Source organism: Ascaphus truei, chromosome 1 (assembly GCF_040206685.1).
Source record: "Ascaphus truei isolate aAscTru1 chromosome 1, aAscTru1.hap1, whole genome shotgun sequence".
Lineage (NCBI taxonomy): Eukaryota > Metazoa > Chordata > Amphibia > Anura > Ascaphidae > Ascaphus > Ascaphus truei.
In genome coordinates this window covers 69,854,180-69,879,525 of record NC_134483.1, presented here as the reverse complement: position 1 = coordinate 69,879,525, position 25,346 = coordinate 69,854,180, and the positions used below count along the sequence as shown (strand labels likewise).

Below are 25,346 nucleotides of genomic sequence, written 5' to 3'. Positions count from 1 at the left end.
GACGTACAAATATGAGGTTTAGAGGTTACACCCAACAATTACATGTTTAGGGGCTTTCTAAATGGGATTGATTTTCCGGCGATGTGGGCTAATTAAAAGCCACACGTTACATCGGCTGTATCTCAAATTATGTTTAAAATGTAGTAACAAAGGTAGAAGAGGATTTAGGTGGGATGGTATCTTTTATTGGACCAACAAGTATTTGAAAAGTTACAACCCTTAGGTGTTCGAAAGCTTGTAACATAACTACTTGTTGGTCCAATAAAAAGGTATCATACCACCTACGCCCCCCTTTGTTACTACATGGAAGAAAAGACCAACACTGCTACCCACCCTTTGTTTAAAATGAAAAAAAGTTACTTTTGAAAAAGTCAGTATTCCGTGTTATGTTGCTTTTCAGCAAGTCTGTCAGTAAGTATAGTATGAAGGTGTACATTTTAAAAGCCTATAGTGTTTAAATATCAACTAGGACTAGAATGATAATGTGAATTCAGTTTCCTCTCCCAGGGAAATATCACAGCTTTTAATCAAAACAAAAGATCAACTTACGCAAGCTGTTTCCAGTATAACTATGCTAATGATATATATCAATGGGTCGGAAACGCATGCAGTGTTCTCCACATGAAGTTACTGAAGAATATCAATTGGGTTTGTTACTGATCCTGTATGCCATGCTCTGTAGCCTGGTGAGATATGTGGCTCATGCAGAGATTGTATCATGCTTTGTTCTTAGGCTTTCAACATTTGAAGTCATGCCGGATTTCCAGAAATAGTAACATAGTGCCCCAAAGTGTATACAAGAGGGGAGATATTTCGAAGCAAATTCAGAATGTATGGAAGATGCAGCTGGATACGTTTCTTGAATAAAAAGGCACGTACAAATGTGTAGGGCAGCTAGTGACCCAAAAACAGAATGGGACACAAACGTGTTGCCCTTCTGGCCTGCCTAGTCCAATTTGAATGATTTTTAAAGCAAAATACATTATTAACCATTAAATTGTAGTCATAAATCTCATGGCTAAATGCTCTGCTGGGGGAGTGGGGGTAAGGGACCTGCTTTTAAGAAAAAGTGGGAGGGCACAGCTATGGCCCCCTGATTAGTTTTGCATAACCTATAAACCAATAGTATTCATGCTAAAGATCACTGGCAATCATTTTCTTTAAGTAGAACCAAGTGCAACTTCCAATTGAGAAGAGATTACTTGGCTTTCAATTCATTGTAGTTTATGCTTCACAAGCTTGGAGCGATTCCGCTTTGCCTAGATAGTCAATAGGGTCTTATATAATCAGTCTCCGAAAAGTGGGGCGTGACAACCACAGCTAGGCCCAAATACACGGGCATTAAAACAGCTCTTGGTATGTTACAAAATTCCAATTAATCATCATTTGATAGTATAGAATAGTGTAATCTTATGTTATTGCATAAGAACCAGAGTGTCAATGTCTAGTAGCACCGACAGTAGTGTTTCTCAACAAGGGTGCAGGGGAATCCTGGTGTGCCACGACCCTCTGCGCCAAGGGTGCTGCAGCCTCGAAAAACTCAGCAAGCTTGTCCTGCGCTGCCTGGAGATGTAGAGGCTGCAATCCGCCTCTCCTCTCTCTGTGCCTGGCATAGAGGAGACACAGTAACCTCCATCACCAGGCAGCGCAGGGCTCTCTCACTGAGCGGTGGGAGTAAAAAGGGGTAAATGTGTTTGATTAACAGGGCGAGTGTGCTATTTGAGCAGGGGGATAAAGGTGGTGTGTTGAGTAAAAAGGTTAGTCTGATGAGTGAGGGTAAATGGAGGGTGTAAGAGGGTGGGTGAGTGTATTCTTGTAAAATGGAGATCTGAAGAGTGAGGTCTGAAGAGCAGGTGTTCCCTGATATTTAAAAATAAATTTAAAAAAAAACCAACGTTCAGGGGTACCCCAGCTCAGGTTGAGAACCACTGAAGACCACCCCCCAATAAATCCACAGGCTTTCCCCCCCCCCCCCGCCAACTTTGCTCCAGTTCTGCAGCCAGGAAACTTCATCTTTCACACCCAAATGACTTTAGTGCCGAGATGTGTTTCTATCCCTCAGAATCCACATGATACGCGTTAACCCTATATACCATCTTCATCTTTCACACCGACATGCTGTATTAACTTATGGATATAGAGTGAAAAAATTCCCTGACGAAGTATATCCGTATACAAAACGCGTAGGAAGAGGGCGCGTTCCAACTTATTACTCAATATCTATTGACTTTATTTGGGACATTGTGCATCGGCAAAATTGTAAAAGACGCGACGGAAGTGACGGAGCTTTGATGACGTCATCAGTGTGTCCGCAAAGACCCGATACCCGGAACCAGTAAGGAGTCTATTTCTCTTCACATCCACGGCAGCAGCATCCTCACTACACAGTGAGAGATACACCTAACCGAGAGGAAGGACTGCAGAGACCGCTGCCAGAGAGGGAAGGGATCTGATCTCCTTGTCTGGGCTGAATCAACGTGATCGGACACAGTTGCAGTTTGCTGATGTGGAAACATGTCCCTAAACATGTCATGCTAATATATACTTTTATTGATGTACGTGCAATACTCACCCGTTTAATAATATAATTTTTTACATCCTACACTGAGGTTTCTTGCGCTGTTTCTCTTTTTGTTTTTGTACTAACATATGGATATGTATGGATTAGGTCCATGGTGAACCAGAGAATACAGACAAGCAGTCACAAGCCTGGAGATGACCAGCCAGTTATGATGACTTCCGACTTTTTATGTATGTCCTACGGTACAAAACTAACAAGACGGTTACTCATTCTTCTAAGTTTAGGGGGCATCTAAACTTATATAATTCCTATAGAAATACACTACACTCTTGAGATGATTGCAATTTAACTTACATTATTTCTTTCTGGCTCACTAACCCACATCAACTGGAAGCACCAGGATTGTGAAGAACCACAGGTTGGAAACCATTGAGGCAAAGCCTTAGGGGCAGGTTCATCAAGCGCCAAGGTCGAGTATTTCACCCGTTCTGGCACTAACTATTGGCCGCCAACACCAGATTGGGGGCGATACCCTGCATCGGCACCTGAATAGTACCAGAGTATTTATCAAAACTCCGTGATCACCCCGTGCTGTCGGCACAAAGAGGATTCAAGAGTTTGCCCCTTTTTTTTTTTTTTTTTTTAGATCATCCGCATACCTTCTGCAAATTTGTTTTCCAGTTCTGTGTTTCCAATGGCTTTCGCTGCTTGGCACATCTGTCGAAGCAATTCCTCGAGCCGTCTCATGCAACGAATTATACTACCTGCAAGAAAAAGAAAACCGCAACATTATAGTATAAAAGCAAAGAAGGGCACACGCTCAGCAGGCGAGGATTGTGTACATCCACAAAACAGGGTTCCAATGATGCATTGGTATTTAGCCAAACCTGGATTTTACTATTGGAGGATATTGTTTATTAACTTCTGACTGATGTTCAGCACACACCGTGCAGTGAGAAGTGACGCTTTACTGTACACTTGGTAATTGTTTACACAATTAATAATTAAACCGAGCAAAGTATTTTTTTTTTTAATTACTGTGCGGCGTTTGAAGCATTATAACCAGACACTTCACTGATACCATGACACAGTGTTATAAAAGGCCAACACTACTGTACATTGCAGAAGGGGTTAACAGACGTATTATACATTGAAACAGCGTTAATACAAAGTTGTAGTATATGACAAATCTGAAATAACACAGACAAATGAGAAGAGTTATAGGATCACAGTCAGTCCTCACAATCACCTTCATCTTTACAACACACTGAAAACTACAGGTTTGAGACACAATGTGGAAGAAACCTCGTCACCAACAGGTGGTGTGCAGAGCACCCCCTATTGGCAGATTAGCGGATTACGTTTGAGGGGATTTATACTGCCCTGACAATTTTAAAAGGAACCTAATCTCGAGCCCATGTATCAGGTGTCCTCTGTTGAGATGACCCAAACGAGTTTGACAGCACTGCAACCTATTCCAGAGCCACCACATGCCATTACTGGTTTCGCGTTCACCAAGTGCCCTTTTGACATTAAAGCAGCAGTTGTTCCCCTGGGATCACACATCACTACCAGGGCGGGAAGTAGCAGCTAATGTCCGCTCTGTGGACACCCTGGCTCCTGAAAAAGGCAGCACCGGTACGTCCGGGTATTTAAATCCTGCATCACGCAGGATATGAGGAAGCCGCAGTGGGTGACATTGCGCTTCCTGTAGGCCCGCGTAATGTGAGAGCTTTAAACCACCATTTTGTTCCCTTCGAGGGGAGCAATTTGCCATCTTCAGCAGCAAGTATCTCAGGAACTAAGGGACGTGCTTGTAAAAAGGAGGGCGAGTATGTGCAGATAAGCGAGGAGGGGGACGACTGAGGTCTGAAGAGCAGGGGTGCCCGGAGATTTATGTGTGCCACGGCTCAAAAACGGTGGGGAACCACTAGTTTAGTAAACAACAATGAGCACTATTAAGAGTCCCCACAAAACCCTTACATGTACAAACCTCAAAACACAAAGTTACAAGTAGGTATCTCAGGGATGCTCCATCACAAAAAGATGTTACCTGTTGGTTTATAATTATAATTAGCTGTCACCACTCAAACATTTTGTTCTTGAAGAACCTGCTGAGGATTGCAACTCGACATGAATGACAAATACACCTTTAGGCCTCGGATATAGAGGGCGCGAGCGTGACGGAGCGCATGGCGTTGTGCACGCCTATTGGTCGTGTTATCTGTGGACTGACATCCACCGCAACAGGGAGGCGTGGCGTCACGAGGCTGGTTTGCCCTTATATAAAATATAAAAACCTTTTGTCGCTCACTCCCACTATGGACATGGCCTAATACAGGGGTGCGCAAAGTTCTTGAGCTGCGCCCCCCGTGCAGGTGAGCCGCAGCGTTTGCGCCCCCCCCTACAAGCACTCGGCATCAAATGACGTCGCGGGTCATGTGATGTCACCACACCATGTCATTTGATGTGCGTTGACATGGCGATGGATGACGTCCCATAACCCCGCTGCGGCATTTTTAAGCCGTGTTGCCGCAGACCCGGCCGAGACCAGGGTTGGGAGTTACAGAGGCCTCACGCCTCCCCCGGCATTTAATTTCAATGCCGTGGGGAAGAGTGCGGGGCCTCTGTAACCGCCGCGCCCCCCAGTTTGCGCACCGCTGGCCAAATAGATTGAATTCAAAGGCAAATTGAAGATGACACTTATTGTGCATCAGACAAGCTTAGAGACATGTGGATCTAATTGGCAGAACGAAGTATAAACCCAAAACAACTAAATGGAAACCAGATCCTTACTGCACAGCCGCGGTGCACTTTGGCAAGCTCCGAGCCCCAATTTTGCAGTAAAAACACAAAATCTGTGTCCTCTTGGGAGAATTTCTCAGAACCTTAAACGCTTGCATGTGATATGTCACTCGTTAAAGCTGTGGTTCTTGCAGATAAGCCTTTATCAGCTGTTTACCAGCCAAACATTTCTCAGACGACCAAATATGCAAAGTTATAATTTCCACAGCTTGTGAAAAATGTCTACCACACGTGAAACGTGATCACCATGAGCAATATGAACATGGCAGCACAGGTGGTCCTCGGTATCCAACGTCCCGATTTCAGTCGGATGCGTTATCAGACGCCGCATAATGCAATCCACTGGACGCACTATCCGATGGTCACCGCCGCCAAATAACATTGATCCGCAATCCGACGGCGGTTTGCGGGACGCATTCCCCCGGGTAAGCGAGGACCACTTGTATAGTACAGGCATACCCCACATTAACGTACGCAATGGGACTGGAGCATGTATGAAAAGCGAAAATGTACTTAAAGTGAATCACTACCTTATTTCCACTTATCGATGCATGTGCTGTACTGCAATCGTCATATACGTGCATAACTGATATAAATGACGTGTTTGTAACAGGCTCTATAGTCTCCCCGCTTGCGCACAGCTTCGGTACAGGTAGGGAGCCGGTATTGCTGTTCAGGACGTGCTGACAGGCGCGTGCGCGAGCTGCCGTTTGCCTATTGGACGATATGTCCTTACTGGCGAGTGTCCTTAAACTGGGGAATGCCTGTATTTACTTTTTGGTCTAATAAGAGCTTAAATACATCATAACGTTATGGAAGGTATGTTATATTTAATCTTACTGTGCTAATGAATGAGGTCACCTTATAAATAAATAATAACTTGGTTTTTACACCAACTGCTTTACATTACCATCTGTACAATACTATTTAAGGAACCACAGGCAAATAATCTGTTACTACTTCAGTTAATTAAAGAAAGAATTACCGTATGGCATTATCAGTATAACAGCCAGGAGAGAAAACTAGTAAGTATCGGATACTTCCGCGAACAGAACATATTCCCGTGACAAAAAGATGTACAGTTTACACTGGAAAGGTATTTGAACCTTTTGAATACAGGCAAATAGATTGATGTTACACATGTATTGATCTTGTCACTATTGCAACCCTAGACCAAATGAGTTATGAAAAGTGCTATTTTTCTTCCTGAATTTCAGGGACACTCAAACACATGCTTTTAAAATATTAAAAAAAGTGTTAGAAATACAAAAAAATTGTCCACAATTAACGCAAGTGCTGGAGATCTGGAGGGACTATAAAGGTTAGGCTCCGACTATACTGATGCACTGCGTGCGCGCACATCTGACGTCACAGAGACATGTACACAAGCACATTCTTCTGTGCGTGCGACTGCAGGCTGAAATCTGCTTCTTGATTGGACGACTGCGTCATGTGACACGGCCGTCGCAACCAGAAAACACATTTGGAAAAAGCTTCAACTGTCGCCCGCATTGCAGTAGCAAGCGGCGCGAGGGCCGCGGTTGGTATAAGCATTTTGAGGGGATGATTAGTATTTGTGCTGCGCCGCGTGTATAATCACAGCCTTATACAGAATTAACGGGCTACAGAGGTTGGGTGGTGTGTACATACGCACACGTGCACTACTTACTCATTATTTACAAACAAAAATAAGAAGGTTGACTCCACATTGGTAGTAGAGCAAAAGGAGGGCTTGGGAAAACATGCGGTGGAAAGTGCTAATTGGGGAAAGGAGCAGAATTCTCTGCACAAAAAGTGCACACATGGGTTATGAGAACTCTGCTCAGAATACAACTCTGCGCAGGGGCTTACCAGATCCCACCATTAAGAGTATGCTAGATCACGGAAATCTTTGCAGATCTCTTTACAATCACAGTGGAGTTACAAAGTAGCTTCCAAGAAAATACATGCATGCAACCATTTTTTTGCAGTGCGAATATTTCAACTATGCCTTAAAATAGATCATTACCGGATAATCTGGCACCAAGGCTCCTAGTTCTGAACTTGGAATTCTAAAATATTGTTTAATGATAGTTATTTTTTTTCCTGAAAGGCCTCATGCTTCTGAAGTGCGGACTGATTAGGTAACGGAGGGGCTATGGTAACTTGTTTGCCGGTGGTAAGTGAAATTCTAGGATATAGAAAAGCAGTTTGAAGGGCAAAGTTATTAACAAATCAGATGAAAGATGTCAAAAACCATACCGTTTCTAAAAATGGAAAGGAACATTATATTAAGGTTGAATGACATTAGCAAAACAATCACAGCTATGAAGTTTTATGTAAAGTGGAGAAAACAAATAAATCACTGAACTTCTAACGCGGAAAGAAATACGAGCCCTTCACTTTTCCCGCACACTATGCTGTTTTGTTCCAAACGCCTACTGTATAAGTCATTAGAGTCAAAATATTTCAGGGGAAATACTGTAGCTCTTTAGAAGCCAAGCCAAAAAAAAAGAGGTTTTCGTCAGAAAGATGAAAAGACACCAGGTCATTTGAAAAGAAAACGTTAATTCCTTGACAAGCAGGAAGGAAGTGCAATGACCTGCACAACACTGCTAAGAACTATAGAACTAACTCCATGTACTGGAATAGCTTATTGTTCAGGTTAGGACACCTTTCTAGAAAATATAAAAATCACTTGTGACCACAATCGCATGTCTCAGACAGGTCTGCGGCCCTGCCTTTCCCCGTTATCTTTTAGCATACAATGCTTCCACTGCAGCAAGGGGTTCTGGGTAATAACATGCAAATGAACACACAGTGCCACCGTTTGCTTCTTATTGGTTTCTGGAAAGGTGTCTTATCTAAAATGCATAACGCCATTTAACATACAGATTCTGCCTTATACGCACACATGTAAATATATTTGCATTTTAAAGATTTGCCAGATCTTTTATTCAATGGAAGCTGATGTAGTTTCTGTTTAATTTGGTCAAGTAAAGGTTCGTCATCAACAGATGAGTCCAGTTTTCTGTCTATTCACCACTAGCAGGACTGGTAAAGATTATGCAATAATGACCGACAGCAATTCCTCACTAATAATTATTGGTCTGTTGTGCAATACTCCAATTAGGAGTCCGAAAAAATATACTTGTCTTACCTGTTTGCAGGATGGGAATGCAATATTAGCAGGGCAAGACTGCTGTAGCAATCATTCACATTTCAAATCAGCAACCAATCAGGTGCAGGGATACATTAACGGAGAAGTTAACCAATGAAAGCTCTTCATTTAATAGTAAGCATTTAATTGTAGGTCTTTAAATTATGTGGTTTTCAGAAGTACAATGTTAAAAGTTATATTGTGCAGAAGCCACGAGTGCCAGGTGGGTCTGCAACATGGGCTAAAAACAGAAGATGTTGAGGTCTACCATGCAGGATAAGCTTATATATTAAAGGCTTTCGGCGTTAGACTTTGCCTTGGCTCTAGGGATTCGCATGTTTTAGCTGCATGTACCAATTTTTTCCTTTCCCTGCATCGATTGTATTACGTCTTCCATTCTGAGACTTCAGGTGTTGTAGGTTACAATAAAGGGGAGTACTAATAGTCAGAGGCTCCACAGACATAACTCCACAGGCTACACACCGTGGTATGCAAAGTTGAAAAAGTATTGAGGAAGGGGAAGAATAGGGTTCACAGAGCTCTGTAATACCTTAATTAAACAGCAACATCATTTTAGCACAACATTTTCTGTGGGGGAGCTTACCAACGTAGGTGTTTGTTTAATCAACAACCTTAATTAACAGCCCCCTCCACCTAAAAATCAAGTCTCCAGAAATGGTACTATGCAAGGAGTAAACTGCTGACCATGTACTTTTATTTGGCTCCGCGGTGTACAGGCAGCAAACTTGTTAACCCTTCAAGTTTTACCTTCAAAGACATCAGTCATCTTGCAGATTTGAGCAAACGTTGACCCGTTTGCCCAGGTGTACACCACATCCATGAGGTTGGGGCGGAAGGAGCCCAAGTACAGCTCCTCATCCAGGTCTAGTTTAGCTTCTACTGAAATCTTAGCAATCCTCCGAGCAGTTTCCTTTAAAGCAAACAATGTACACAATGTACAGGCTGTGTTACAGGTTGTACCAAATGGTTGCACTTTAAGGAACACCTTTTATCTACACTATGCAGCAAAAACAACATCTGAGGAACTACTTTGCTTTTTACAGCACTCCCCTTTACAGCGGTAAACACAAAATGTGACTATCCTTTATTTAAAAATATATTTAGGTTGAATCTACATTGAATATGGAAATTCAAATACATTAGGAATTTTGAAATCGTACTTTGACTGTATTGTATAATCAGGAGTTTTCAAAGATGCATTACTGCCATCAACTCTCGTTTTATTCATATTTTTATTACTAAACTGATCATGTATCGACTATGTCAACAGACAAAACAGCCTGCCCCCCTCCAAAGATTAGCCCCATGTGTACAATTAGAATTGAGATGATTGTATATAGGTGCTGTACGGAATGATGATGATGATGATGATGATGATGATGGAGTGTATGATATTACATTACCTGCATCTGACGAAGTGGTCCTGCCAGCTGTTCTGTTAATTTGGGCATTTCACTGGACTAAAACAAAACAAGAGATAGAATTACTGAGGAAACAAATAAGGGAGTGACAGAGGAAATCTATTCAGGTTATACCACAGCTAAAGGTAACTGCAGTGTATACTTGAGCCACCTATGAAGAGTTATCCCACTACTCTGTCCTCCTGCTCCCAGAGATGCGCACCTCTAAAAAGGTGCTGCTGGTATCTCTGTCCAGTTTAAAGGTCCTGCATCACACAGGCCAATAGGAAGCTGCAATGAGAAGATGAAGGGATGGGACGGGACGGGGGGGGGGGGGATGAGAGGGGCAGGGGGGAGGGAATGAGAGGGACGGGGGGAATGAGAGGATGAAGGGGGGGGGGGGGGGAATGAGAGGATGAAGGGGGGGGAATGAGAGGATGAAGGGACGGGGGGTGAGAGGATGAAGGGACGGGGGGGGGGTGAGAGGATGAAGGGACGGGGGGGGGGAATGAGAGGATGAAGGGACGGGGGGGGGGGGGGGGGGAATGAGAGGATGAAGGGACGGGGGGGGGGGGGGGTGAGAGGATGAAGGGACGGGGGGGGGGGGAAATGAGAGGATGAAGGGACGGGGGGGGGGGGGGGGGGAAATGAGAGGATGAAGGGACGGGGGGGGAAATGAGAGGATGAAGGGACGGGGGATGAGAGGATGAAGGGAAGGGGGATAAGAGGATGAAGGGAAGGGGGGGTGAGAGGATAAGGGGAGAGAGAGGATGACGAGGGGTGCAGTATTGCTTGCCATGGGCCTGTATGACTGCAGGTCAGTTATTAATAAATTATCTGACCATTACGTAATTTGTTCTAAATTTTCACTCCAAGCATGCACCAATGTGCCCCAATTTGCACTATTTCATATTCTAGTTCCTTTAAAAAAAAAAAAAAAAATCCCCGGAAGGGTGCTTTCTCCCCAGATTTTTTTTACAAATAGAATATAAATTGGTGAATACCTGGAGTGAAATTTAGAAAAAGTTACGCAACAGTCAGGTCATTTATAAATAACATTCTTCCTCACCAGCGATTCTCGTGCAACTTTCACCATTGTGTCCAGTGTTTGTGGACAAGCCACCTAGCACCCCTATCTGGGATACAGTTACTGAGACAGGGGGGATCATTTTGGAGGTATTGCATTACGGCGAGGGGTCTTCCTACGAAAACAATGTGTCAAGAGAAATCATGGAAACTAGAGGAAATTGCGCCAAAGAATTTATTTTCTACAAAAAGGGAAACGCATAGAATTATTTTACAAAGTAAGGATGCTCAAAGCTACAGCTGGAAGACCCACAACATCTACAAGTGTCAGGCACCTAAAATATTAAGGAGGCTTACATCCAAACACTTAGTTATCATTGGAAATAATAATAATAATATATATATATATATATATATATATATATATATATATATATATATATATATATATATATATATATAATCTATATATCTCTATCCTTTTTGGAAGGTGCAGGAATTGCTACCATATTGAACCCTTTAAGACTGAACAAGTCTGGCTTCCTTTGCGTATTGCTGTGCAATGTAATGCTTGCCCAGTTCTCAATGAATATGTGAGCACAGGGGTTCTCAACTCCAGTCCTCAAGACCCTATAAGAGGTCAGGTTTTAGGGATATCCCGGCTTCAACACAGGTAATGCAGTCTTCGACTGAGCCACATGTGCTGAAGCAGGGATAGCCTTAAAACCTGATCTGTTTGGGCGTCTTGAGGAGTGGAGAACCAGTGTTAATAGAAATAAGCACCTAATCAAATATACCAGTCAGCAAACTTTATTTGGTTTTTATATAGCTCTGACCGTACGTCGCACTCTGCATAGAATTTTGCCCTGAAGAGCTTACCATCTATTTCTGGTGAGAGGCACAGGGAGGTAAATGGACTTGGGCAAGGTTACAAGGGGAGAAGACACCATGTTCACCTGCTTCAACATGATTTAGCATAGCGGAATATCTGGGCTAACTGCAACCCACAAGCAATGAATCGGACATTTCAGTGCAGTGCATCACAGGGACTTCTGACTTCATGTGGGTGGGGGGTTAATCAGATCACTGCATTGCAGTTAATCAGATCACTATGGAACATGCTTCTAAAAATGCATACATACTGCAAGCTGCATGGGTGCAATGCTTCAACCATTTTCATGGTAAATCTGTGTGACATGCTAAGCTTGTGTAGCAAGTCAGCATTGCATTAGGTATCTCCCTATGAAGGACATGTAAAGGAAATCACACCAACATCCTCTGGGGAACCAGCTGTAAAAACAGACCATTTAATAGGAAAATGCCCCCAGACTCCATCTGTATTCTGTACCACATGTGGACAACAGAAGGCACAGTATGCAAGTTAAAATGTTTGCTTCTTGCACGCTCAACCCACCTCTTAGGCGTCGTCCATGCTGCCGAAGACTGCGCGGATGTAGGAGGGGGCGCGAGGAAGCGGTTGAAACTGATTTCTCAGCGTGACGGGCAGGTTACGTGAGCAGTTCGCCCAATGAGGGTGAACCAGCTCCGTGACGTCACAGACACGCCCCACCCGATGGCACGTCTACCGTGTCCTGAAAACGCACCCGCTTCACGCGGGTGACATCACGCACACCTCCGCGCGGACCAAGGCTGTACGGACGCAGCCTTAGAGGAGTTCAAACAGCTACTAAAATATATCTTGCATAACGCATTTTATTTGAGGTTTAAGTCACACGGAAATGGCTTTTAAAGGCACAGTTCATTCCAGACTTCCCTAATACCCTCCTCCCCTACACAACGCCAAATTAATGAATGCAGCTGCTCGAACACGCCAAAATGGAAACTATTGCTGTTGCCTTTATGTTTAATCTATGATAGAAATAAAAAGAGAGCATTAAACATGAAAGCGCAGCAAGGACAGAAGAAAGCCAGGCAGGAGCCACAGATGTGAGCATGTTTCCAAGAAATACTCTATTTACTTTCCATCTAGTCAGTGAAAAAAATAATAATAAATAAAGACAATGACCTCCTACTCAATGTTATGAAAAAGTCTTCACTTTGCTCCGAGATTTTCACCCTATTTAAATGAACCAGTCTCTTTAGCAATGCACTTGTACTCCATGCCTTGGATTGGAACTTAAACCTTCCACAGCCAGGAAGAGGGATTCACCAAATATTGAAGAGGCCAAAAGGGTCAAAAGGGCAGCAATATTTAATGGTTGCTTCTTTTTGCTACTAGCTTTCAAACCAGAATCGGCACAGCCCGCATTTTTCCGCATACCCTGAACCAGGCCTCTTCTTGTTTAGTCCAGGGGACGGCATCTCAAGTCCTCAAGGGCCATCAATCGGTTAAGTATTCAGGATGCCCCTGCGTCAGCACAGGTGGCTCAATCAGAGGCTCAGTCAGTCAAAGACAACCTCTGAGCCACCTGTGCTGAAGCAGGGAGATCCTGAAAACCTGACCTGTTGGTGGCCCGTGAGAACAGGAGTTGCCCACCCCTGCTCTAGAAGAACCTAGCTCTTTGGGGAAATCGGGATTTCCATTTCATCCAACACCCAATCTCCCGACACGTCACAACGACAAGCGGCAAGAAACATGTCCGCACCCATCTTAACTTCCCAAGAGGGGAGCAAATGCAAATCTCTTCAAGCATAAATAGGGGTCTGGGGCGCCCCAAATTATATTGAAGGATACCCACTATTTCAATAGATTAAAATAATGCAGGCTTGTCTTACAAAATAATTAGCCCATGAGCTAAATACCCAGACATAAAGCAGTAGATAACCTAACCAAGAGTTATAGAAGTCTCAGCACTATAGGAGTTAACACAATATTAGTAATATGGGAGTAATTAGATTCCATGTAAGCAACATGCTGACATAACAAGAGGCCAAAGCCAGCAGCATTTAAAATTCCTCTTAGCTTGGGTAAATAACTTACGTTTTCTTGAAACACGAAGCAGCAGAGTAGGGCTGTTGCTTGCTCTGCTGTCAAGTCGTTAAATAGCCCATTAAACATCATTTCAGTGAGGAGCAGTTCATCAGCGCTGCGAAGTGCAAGAGACGGATCATTTAATAATTAAACATCTAAAATGCCGGTCTTGGGGATTGGTGCTGCAAGAGGTCTACAAGTAGCATCATCTCAAAACTAGAGGAAAGAAAAAAAGGGGACAAGCGCACGACCCAGTGTATTATAAAAAAAAATATTGGGTGAAGGCAACAATAGGCGAGTATGGCACGTACAGAAAAACTGTTCTTTAAAGGATATCATGCAACAAACGGCACGGGTTTACCACGGTTGATCCACATCTACCACAAGGGAACAGCGTCGTCAGCCGATGGATCTGATAGCCGCGGAACTTCTTAGAAGCAGCTTCCTATCCCGGGAATATTCCCTGATGAAGTAGAAGTATTTCTACGAAACGCGTTGGATGTGGACTTCATCAGGGAATATTCCCGGGATAGGAAGCTGCTTCCAAGAAGTACCGTGGCTATCGGATCCATCAGCTGACGACGCTGTTCCCTGGTGGTAGATGTGGATCGACCGTGGTAAACCCGTGCCGTTTGTTGCACGATATGCTGTAAAGAACAGTTTCTGTACGTTCAATACTCACCCATTGTTGCCTTCACCCAATACAGGTGGGCCCCGGGTATACGGCGGGTTCCGTTCCAGGCTCCCGCCGTATAGTGAAAATCGCCGGAAAGCGGATCCTGCAATTCATTTGTTTGCATGCGCAAAATCGGCATTTTCGCCGTTCTGCGCGCGCAAACTACAGTATGCGTGCTCAATCTACGGTCTGCGTACGCAACCTACGGTCTGCGCATGCGCACTGGGCGCCACCACCCGTTCTGCGCATGCGCGACTGAGAATACAAGATGGCGGCCCCCTTCTCGGTGCCGCCGTATCGGCGGATCGCCGAGAAGCGGGGCCCTGCTGTATATATTTTTATACTACACTGAGTCGTGTGCTTGTCCCTCCTTTCCCCCCCCTCTAGTTTTATGAGATGAGCCATCTTCTGTGGATAGCAGCCAACACTTTACAATACCTTATTTTAAGGCCACGTTTACATTTTTTTCGTACCACATTTTGCTGAATCACCTTTACACGTGGATTCATTCTTTCCACTTTTATTTGCACTCCTATTTTTTCACTAGTTGCACATTTTATAAATTCTGTCACTCAAATTAATGGGTGCGCTGCATTTTTCTTTACTCTGCAAGTAGCATGTGTGTACTGGAAACGGATTTGAATGACTTGCATTTGAGACATACCATTTGTCTTTTTAATGCAACAGGCAAACGTCATTTAGGCCTTGCAACTGCACTACCTCACACACCGCGGGTGTAGGGTTTGTGTGTGTGCATTTCGCTGGCTATGCGAATACATTTATTGCCTGCAGTAGTAGTATGTAAGCCTTTTGTTTCGTTTTTTCGGTGCTGGGTCAAACATTTAAGCAATGTAAGACAGGCATAGTGAACCTTTCATTACATAATCTTACAATTGGCAATAAAAAAATAATAATACGTAAGAGCGATAACAAGGTACTGCTAATTTCCCTCCTGTGCATAGTACAGTGCGCTTTTAGCTGCAAGGATTTTCTATTTGCATGTGCTTGTTTTTTCCTATCTTTTGGTTTGATATGGAAATGAAACAGTGGGATAACGAATACTTTATTCCTGACGTGAGCTGCACAGAAGTGTAGAATATCAGCTGCACAGAAATTGGACGCCCGCTGCTATTACAAAGAAACAGAGCTGTCTCTCCCCTCTTGATTTTCTTTCCAGTAGTAGAGCATCAAATATCTTCAGAAACGTGAAAACACTGGGTTATGTCCATCCAAGTAAAACAAGTACTCCAAGAATGTGGAAATATACATATGCAGGATAGATTATAATTTATAACCATTTCATGTAGCGCCTTTCTCCAATGGTACTCAAAGTGCTGCACAATATAGCACTGTGCTGCAAATATACCTTTACTGGTAGGCTCTGTCCTAATGAGCTCGCAACTTGCGTGGTGCCTGTGGCACAGGGAGATAAAGTGACTTTCCCAAGGTCACTAGCTCACACCGGGATTTAAACAAGGCTCCCGGTTTAAGTCCGTGCCATTGATTTCAGAGTCCGTGCCATTGATTTCAGAGTCTGTGCCATTGATTTCAGAGTCCGTGCCTTTACTCACTGAGCCGCTCCTTCAGATCACATCATGGAGGTTTCTCTCCATTAGAATTGAAGTGTTTATAACAGGATGCTACTATTATATCCTTGATGTCCAGATTGTTTGGTTCTCAATATAAAATATTTATTGGCTTATTACATTAACGTTTTCAATATACTGCAAAAAATATTGTAAAATTGCTACACTTCATAATGAATGAAACCACGCACGGCTATTCCCCCCCCCCCCCACCCCCCACTCCCATTGAAGCATTTATGAAGGTGCAGCCGATTCCAAATGCTAGAGAGAGACTGGGGGAAAAAACCCAGAAACATGGTAACCAAATGTTGGCGCATGTCAACAGCCCTCGTCTCTGTAACAAGACATTGCAATGGTCTAGAACGCTAGACTACCGCACCACAGTATGAAGTGTACCGGGACTATTGGGTTTATTTTTCCCACAGGTGGCTTATTAAAGGCTATTTATTCTAATTACCTGCTGATTTCACAAGCAACTCTGCCTTTCATCTCGATGACATCGGACGATGTGGCAAAGCCCATCCGTCTCAGGACCCGCTTCCGGCACTTCAGCTCATCCATCTGTAACACTGTCCTGGCTTTTTTCAGCTCACGATTTGCTGCTCTAATGTCCACTGCAATCTGAGGCAAGAGAAATGTTATGCGCGTCTAAAAACAGGCCTGCCACTGAAAGGGTGAAAACCAACACCAACGGCCGTGCAGAAAAATATTTCACGCTTGTATTGTTTCTACGGATCAATGCTGCAGAGATTTAGGGAGGCAAAAAATAATAAATCTAAGGGAGCATTGGCAAGAGCAACATGTAACACTAGATTTGACATGCAAAGCAATATACACCCTGTACAAGAGATTTGCAAACGTATTCAGATGCAGGAGGTGACCGACACTGAAACCACTCGCACACATCCGTGAGCCAGAAATCAATAAGCGGCATTTATATTCATGGTCCACTAGACAACGTCTGTTGGCTTAAAAAGGAGCTTTTTTTTATTTCAATCTTACTATGACCCCAATACATTTTTTTTGTTCCCCATGGTAGCAATTGAAAATTGGACATTTGCAGATTGATAATAGAAGAAACATAACCAAACATTTTTAAAAATAAATAAATTGTAAAAGACTTGTAAAAGCAGCTTAAATACCGCTATATTACATCAGAATACACTCACTGGGTGTAAGAGCTGAAACTTTAACTTGCAGACAGTAAAAAGGACGGTGTTTTACAATAAACAAATTGTATTTCTTTTCTCACAGCATTCGAATGTAGGTGGCCCCACTGCATTCAGACACTGCAGATACTATTGCGAGTGGATGTATGGCATTGCCATGCTAAATAGTTTAAATCTGGACGATTGATGCCTTAACATGGCTACGTATGTTTAAATTTAAAAAAAAGTTATTCCGGAACGATTTGCAAACACATATCTCTGTTCTGACTATTAGAAATGTGATTAGATTGTGTGCGGTTCAAATGATGTCTACCAATCCGTCCTCTCTTGTGTAGGTTACTTGTGCAACAAATGTATATCTTCATATTACTGTAAACCTGCATTCATTTCATTTTTCGAATGCCAACATATTTCCCGGTAATCTCAGATGATGGATGGGCCTCCAGGTTGGAATGGTTAATAGCAGTTTTCTGTTCCAGTGTGGCCAGTACTGAGAGGAACCCGGCAGCCAGGCCTTCTCATTCTGCCATCTCATTTTATGGACTAACAAATTAGATGATTACATTGCAGAACCTGTGCTCTCAAAACGTTAGACCTTCCGTTCAGGAGAGAAGAGCAAATCGGTTGCAGAAGAGCGCGAGACCTCTCCAGCACTGCAATGGTTAACCACTTTAGTGCTAGAGGGGTCCACAATGCGTTTCAGGCGCCTTTGGCAGTGAAGAGGTTCCATGAAAAGCAATGGATATCCCTTACCTGGGCTTTCTTCTCACACAGCTTGTAGACGGATTCCAAGTTGGGATCATTGTTAAGGGGGTGTGAATACATTCTGTGTTCAAACGCTTCGGTCTTCTGGATGACTTTTTTAAGCCCTGGGTCTTTGATTCCCATATCGTCAATTGGATCCAGCAATGGTACTCCATCTGGGAAGCGTTTCTGGACCTCCTGAAAAATGTCCAAAAATAGTGCTCTTGTTCCTAATGAAAGCATACTGTATGTGCGTGCGAGTGTTAACCACTGCATTAAAAGCCCTCCTGCCAGAAGGGTTTACAACACATTGCTTTGCAGTTTATTGCAGCCCCCTCAGGGTCCTACCTGATCTGTAAAGGTCAAAGCACGACATTTATATCTTGCGCTCATTTACCATCTTGTCCTACCCAAAGATGACTTTTCAATTGGAAACTGAAATTAGTTTTACTTCAAACTGCAAAAAGCCTGGCAGTAGGAACCATGGAGATCAACATATTGGAACTGCTCCCAAATGCACTCATTTAAGTATAATAGTAGGGAATGGGTGTAAGGATAGAGTTGCAACCACCTTGCCAATGCGGTTAGTAGAAAACAAACCATGAACTGTAAATGTAGATCTTCACATTTTCTGTGGAAATGATCACACGTCCAAACTATTTCGGAGCGGCCAAGCTAATGACCTAAAAGATCTAGAACAAAGCTTTTTTCCCCCCCCCTGACTGACAAGTGGATTATAAACGTCACTTAGTGGTCTGGCTGACTAGGATGAAAGTGATTAGGCGAAGATCGTCTCTAAATAAATGATGAAAGAATAATCAGGCCACTGCATTAAATGTGAGTATTGCAGGTTTACATTAGGGGCGAGCGGTGGGCGACCAAGCAGAGCGATGATTCTTATAGTCATTTTCTATGTTTGAAGGAATCTATGATGTAACCCATCCTGTCCAATTGTCATTACTGCATTAACACATTGTATATTCCTGCAATCTCTTTATTTTAACGGTGCATCGTGTGTGTGTGTGTGTGTGTGTGTATGTGATTATATATATATATATATATATATATATTTTAGCATAGTAGCCCCAAGGTTTGTTTGTTAAATGATATTGCTGTGTAAGGCCTCGGTCATGTTTCCCGCTTGCTGGCGGAAGCGCACTGACGCGTGCTCCCGCTCAGCACTGAGCCCCTACAGCCGCAATTAGAGCGAATTTAGTAGGGGCTCGCCTACCCTTCCGCAAGCGCGCGGAAGCGTAGGTCTTAGGGGAATTTAAAATTCCCCCGCTTGCTGGCGCGACAGGCCGGTCACATGAGCGGTTCGCCCAATGAGGGCGAACCAGCTCCGTGACGTCACTGGCCCGCCCCCGGCCAGTGACGTGCCCGCCCCCTGACGGCGCGTGCGGTAAGCAACCGCAAGGCCCGGGAAAGCACCTGCTTTTCCCTGCGCCTCAGCACGCCAGCAGGGAGCCTGGCCGAGGCCTAAGTATGACAAGGCAGCCACCCTCACTACACAAACCCTTGTTTTTACTTCTCCCCAGCAAACAGTATTTTGTGTGACAAGGGACTTGGGTTTGCTCGAGATTAAATACCATTAACGTTTACCTGTATAGACTTTAACACGCTCTGCCTATTGTCGAGAGGCCGGAGATCCTTGGGAATGTAGAGGCGCACGCTACTGATAGCAGAGAGCAAGTGAAGCATGACTGGCACAACCTGAGAACAAGGAAAATAAATTACTTTGACACTAGCACACATTTCTGTTCCGCTTAAGATTAATTGAAAAGCAAAATCAGACACAGACCTATAGATAACCAAGTATTAATGCCTAACATCCTCTCTGCTTGGGGGACGCTGCAGTGCATTGTACATGAATTATATATGGTTAAATTCCTGCAAGTTCAATACATGCCCCTCTCTCTGTAGGCGGTTTTAGTTATGCCCAACAGCCATTCTACAGGGATCAGTATCTCGGCAATAGAAAAAAGCACAACAATACTGAAACAGTATTTAATGCAACCGCAGTATTAATTCAAATATACAAAAAAACACACACACACACACACACACACACACACACACACACACACACACACACACACACACACACACACACACACACACACACACACACACACACACACTTATCAAAACGATCTTGCATTATTACTGTAGCCTCCCATACAATCTAACTTTGATCCATTGTGCTGTGCGTGTTGGCCTGTGGCCTAGCAGAGTGCCTGCAATGTGTGGTTCTAGAAAAACACTGCAGTCTCCTTTGCCAGGGACATAAGAAAGCTGTGCTCTGCTTGGAGTACCACACTCACGTGTACATTACATTTTGTAAATCAACAAAAAACAACTGTGGGATATTGAGGAAAGTGAGATACAGTGACAGACAGCCCCACCAGCGAATAATAGGTATAAGGGCACAAAAGTAGGAACCAATTGTAACCCCTAGAAACTAATACACACACAGTAATGAAACAAAGATCAAAATAAATCAAATAAATGTTACTATAGGCGAAAAACATACAACTAAAATGTAGCATGAACATAAAAGTGTGATCAAAGAAAATACACGATAACAAGTATGCCACAAATGGCGCTCCTCCCATAGGATATGCAAAGAATTAGTCTGAAAGGTCAACTGGTTTGTACTCAATGTGTATAACTAAGCCACCTTGCAGTGTTTGTCCAAAGTGTGTACAGCTGAACTACCTTATGGTATAAACAAAAAAGACCTGAATTCTGAGTATAGGGTTGTGACAGTGTCAACTAAGCGCAGGAGGTAGAGAATAAGAGGACAAAAAAAAAAAAAAATACCACACACACACGTACACACACACGTAAAAAAAGAGACGTGGTACTTCCCTTTGTTTAATTTGTTCCCTCGAATGTCAAAAACGCTCACATTGTGGCAAAAACAACTAAAGCTGCATTAAGGTAACGTGTATTCACAGAATGTGGGCGTGCTACATATAGTTGCATGGTTTTCACCTATAGTGAAATGTATTTTTCTTCTTTGTTTCATTATTTTTTTTTTATACAATGAGTGCAGGGTGTGTGTGGGGAGAGGGGGAGGGTTCTTTCAGTTGCGTATATTTGAGCGTTTATGGGGTTATCCTTAAAACAACTGAATTGGTCCCCGTACTAAGACCAATAAAAGAGACAATAGGCCACAAACGGCTCATTTAAAGCAGCAATTTCTGCAGCTGTAACATTTTCAGTTGGGTACAGAATAACTTGTCTTATTTCAAGACAATACAGACACATTCATTCCTGATGGCAAAAGATATCTAGTATTCTGGGGAGCTTTACAGTTTCAAGATGAAATGGAATCTCACACCACAGACGTTACTGGAAGTCAGCGAAGAGCCATTACTACAGTACATGGGCTTCTTCAGCTAAATGTGCATAGCTGCTCACTGGCAAGCTTCACATTTATGTCACGTCAACAGTTATCTTCGGGAGACAGATGGCAAGTTGAGTTCATGTTTACAGAGTAGGCAGAATATTTTTTACATGGACAAGTGATGCTATATACTGCTGTGTATTTTGTTGGTTACACCAGGGGTGCGCAAACTTCTGATGCTGTGCCCCCCAACATCCACTCCCCGGTGTTGGCGCCCCGTTACTTGCCTGTCAGCGGGGTCATGCGACGCTATAACACATTGCCATGGCAATGGGCAGCAACCCGGGGTCATGGTATGTCACATGACCCCGTGTTGCCAGGTCAACGCGTCATCTGAAGCCGGTTGAACCACAGTAAATTCAGTTGCAGAGGCCTCACGCGATCCCCCGGCTTTTAAGCCCTGAACCCTGGCGGCTCTTGAGGTTTCTACAGAAGTGTCCAATTTCTGCAAATTTTTTGGGGTGTTCGGGGAATGGTAAAATGAAATGGAGACCACACATTTTAAATCCGGTGGTGTTCATACAATTTATATTTTCATAGGTAACACATTGGAATAAGGCAGATGGAGTACTAAAAATAATTAAGAAATTAAGTGACTCCGTTAACATCTCTTCTGAAATGAATCACTGACGTCATCGGACACTAGAAGCCTCAGGCTGCAAAACAATTCAGATTCTTTACTAATCATTCTCTCTTCTGAAACCCAAACCTGTGACCCACTGATATAGCGCATAGGGAGAGGACAGGAGTGTGCACTCCCAGTTGTAGTGAAACTGATATGGGTTAATGAGCTTTCAATGCATGGTGTGTAACAGCTCCAATACCCCTTACTGTTATAAAAGACAAAACAAAAGTTGCTCCTTCATGATGCAACTAAAATATATTTAATTTTCCAGCCTACAGCGTATACACAAGTCATTAACCTTTTAATGGCAACCTACGTCTTTACTGAATTGATCAGTGACCAATACTAATACCGGTCCATATTGCTGACTGGAGATATAACAGGCTACAAACAAACAAATAATACATAAATATATATTATTTTTTTTAAATAAAGGCAAATAGAGGTTAAAGACGGATGAAAAGATGGTTATTCTTGTTTTTTTTTTTTTCAAGCTGGCTTTTAGAAGATAAACGTTTCAGTCTAAGCAAATGTGGGAAGTATTCCATATGGCAGGAAACAGCATTTCAACTGGTCCCATCATCATGGAAATGACAGTAACATCTCCACATTAAGTGAAGATTACTTTCACACAACTACGGTCATTTCAACGTTTTAAACGTCTGCTGGATCAGAAGCAGCTGTACCACAGAACGCCATCTCGTCAGGGTTATAGTCTAGAGCAGGGGTGCTAAACGCCAGTCCTCAGGCCGGACCCCCCCACCCTCCGGTGAGGTTTTCAGGATGTCCCAGCTTCAGCACAGGTGGCTCAGAGGCTCAGTTAAAGACTGAAATCTTGACCTGTTTGGGGGGAGCAGGGGGCCTAAGAACTGGGACTGAGCACCCTTGTTCTGGAGAGATGTTTTTTCCCTCTTGCTAGTTGAGTTATACACGTAGTTATTAGATAGAACTGCCAATACTAAAATCACTTTTAAATCTCCAGCCCAAATCCTGCAAAGCTTATTAATTGAAAACAGCATGTGGTATCCAAATGTGCACTGTATTCTACTGCCAAACTCACAAAGCTAACGCAAGCATTGCAAAAGCTGAATCGTGGCATGTTCACATTATCTCCATTTTACAAGGCCTGGTTGCACAAAATTAATGCTATACATTATATAAACACAACTTAGACGCAGTAATCCTTCTATTAGTTAGTATCAGTTGTCCCTGCAGCCTTCCCAGAAAAACACTTTTGTAGGAACAATGTTTATAACACACTGGGGTGCATTTACACGGAAAGCATGGCTTTGCGCTGCTGTACATCAGCAATCATCCTCAGTATTACAGCACTGAAAAAGAAATAACCCAATGCTAAGCAAAGTCACCAATACCATTACTGCGCAGACCAGACTCTGGATAGTCTTATTGCTCTGACAATTATATAAAATAAATAAATTATAAAAAAAAGCAGGTTGCGGAGACTGTTCGGAAGTATTCAATTTTTATTTCAACAGTTGCTTGGTTTAGTTGTTTTCCAGGAGCAATAATCTCAAATTGTGACATTGAGCAGCGGCTGTGTTTGCTTATAGCCTTGTACAGCGGTTATGAAACCTGGAGATCCCCACAATAAACACAATTTTAGGAATCAGAAAAGTTACAAACTTGCAAGTGGCTGAAAATTATTCCAGTTTAACACCTAGAAAGGGAGCAGTATAAAATAACCTCAATGCATTGCCTGCCGTTAGTGCAGCCAATGAGTTAAAGGCGCAGACTTAGCGCCATCACATACTATAGAGCACCCCTCACGCTTCATTAGAGATGTAGTAAAAGATGGACTCTGCCAAGCGCCATATATATTTTTTTTTCCGTATACACCTTTTTGCAAGACATTTAGGCACAAGTGTCATAATTGAATTTGCAGCTTGTCAGGAACGAGACAGCTTCACTTCCCATGGAGCTGCAGAGATCCCTACGCTGCATGAAGACGAGACTGGAGAGGTCTGAAAAACCATCATCACATGCCCCACACACATACGGTACATAGCTTTACTAATACTATCTTTACTAATGAGTATTATTATACCAGGGGACATACTACCACGGCCACATGCACAAAAATAATAATAAACACCAATAACAATGTTTACAAAAACACGTCGCTACTGATACTTTATTGGACCAACAAATAGTTACATTACACACAATTTCAAACATTACAGGATTCCCTTCTTAAAAAGGTACAAGAATGCGGTTACCTCTGTGCTATAAGTTATTTGTTGTCCAATAAAAAACAAATATTGTACTTTTTTATTGCATGACATAAGAGGAGAGCACTAGGGCTACTAATATCTAGAAGTACTTACTACGTTGCAAACAGGAGGAATACAAGGATTGTTCCACAGAGCAGCACCACTCCAGGGACGGGCAGCAGATCAATGGATTATAAAGCATTGGGTGCAGCACCAAACAAAACCAACATAGTAGATATTATAATGATCAGTGTATAACATCTTGGGCATGAGATATGTATGTATGTATGTATGTATGTATGAATGTATGTATGAATGTATGAATGTATGAATGTATGAATGTATGAATGTATGAATGTATGAATGTATGAATGTATGAATGTATGTATGTATGAATGTATGTATGTATGTATGAATGTATGAATGTATGAATGAATGTATGTATGTATGTATGTATGTATGTATGTATGAATGAATGAATGAATGAATGTACACACCCACACACCTTTGTTTGTGTGTGATTCAGAAGACTGAACATGTGTTACGATGTGTAAACCCAATACCTTATACTGCAGGGGTGCGCAATCTTTCTCCCCTGCCAACTCTCCCCCCCTTTGACCGTGGCTCCGGCGTTCTGACATCACGTTGCCATGGCAGCTTTGAATTAAAAGCTTGTGCCAGAAGCTGTCTGAGCCAAGGTAAGGGACCTTACAGAGGCCTTCGCCGCAGCCACGGCATTTAAATGCCTTCGGGGAAGCTCGAGGCCTTTAAGTGCCGCGCCCCCTGCCTTATAGCATGTAATACATATAGACAGATCCATTTAGTGAAGGTTGATCAATGAAACCCAATGATCAACCAGCATCAATATGTAATATGGCACAAACCTGCATTTCCCCTTTTTCGTCTGGTCTTGCAGGTTTTGCAGCTTCTGTGGCAGCATTTTTCAGGCTCTCTCGGCAGCAGTTTAACAATACTTCCACCACATACAGAGGGTCCAGGTCACCGGCATTAGGCTGGAACAGAACAATGATGCATCAAGACACGCAGAACCACGAGCAA

At 43.0% G+C, this 25,346-nt stretch overlaps 1 protein-coding gene across 1 annotated transcript in view; it reads right to left on the bottom strand.

Annotated features, from left to right (window-relative positions):
- Positions 1-25,346, bottom strand: part of MTREX (Mtr4 exosome RNA helicase) — a 75,977-nt gene that overhangs the window by 616 nt on the left and 50,015 nt on the right. The window contains exons 19-26 of the mRNA XM_075589158.1: positions 25,172-25,300; positions 19,622-19,732; positions 18,029-18,217; positions 16,564-16,727; positions 13,854-13,959; positions 9,890-9,946; positions 9,234-9,396; positions 3,181-3,285 (exon numbers count right to left, since the gene is read on the bottom strand). Of these exons, the coding sequence (XP_075445273.1) occupies positions 3,181-3,285; positions 9,234-9,396; positions 9,890-9,946; positions 13,854-13,959; positions 16,564-16,727; positions 18,029-18,217; positions 19,622-19,732; positions 25,172-25,300 (1,024 nt within the window). The remainder of the gene's footprint in view (positions 1-3,180; positions 3,286-9,233; positions 9,397-9,889; positions 9,947-13,853; positions 13,960-16,563; positions 16,728-18,028; positions 18,218-19,621; positions 19,733-25,171; positions 25,301-25,346) is intronic.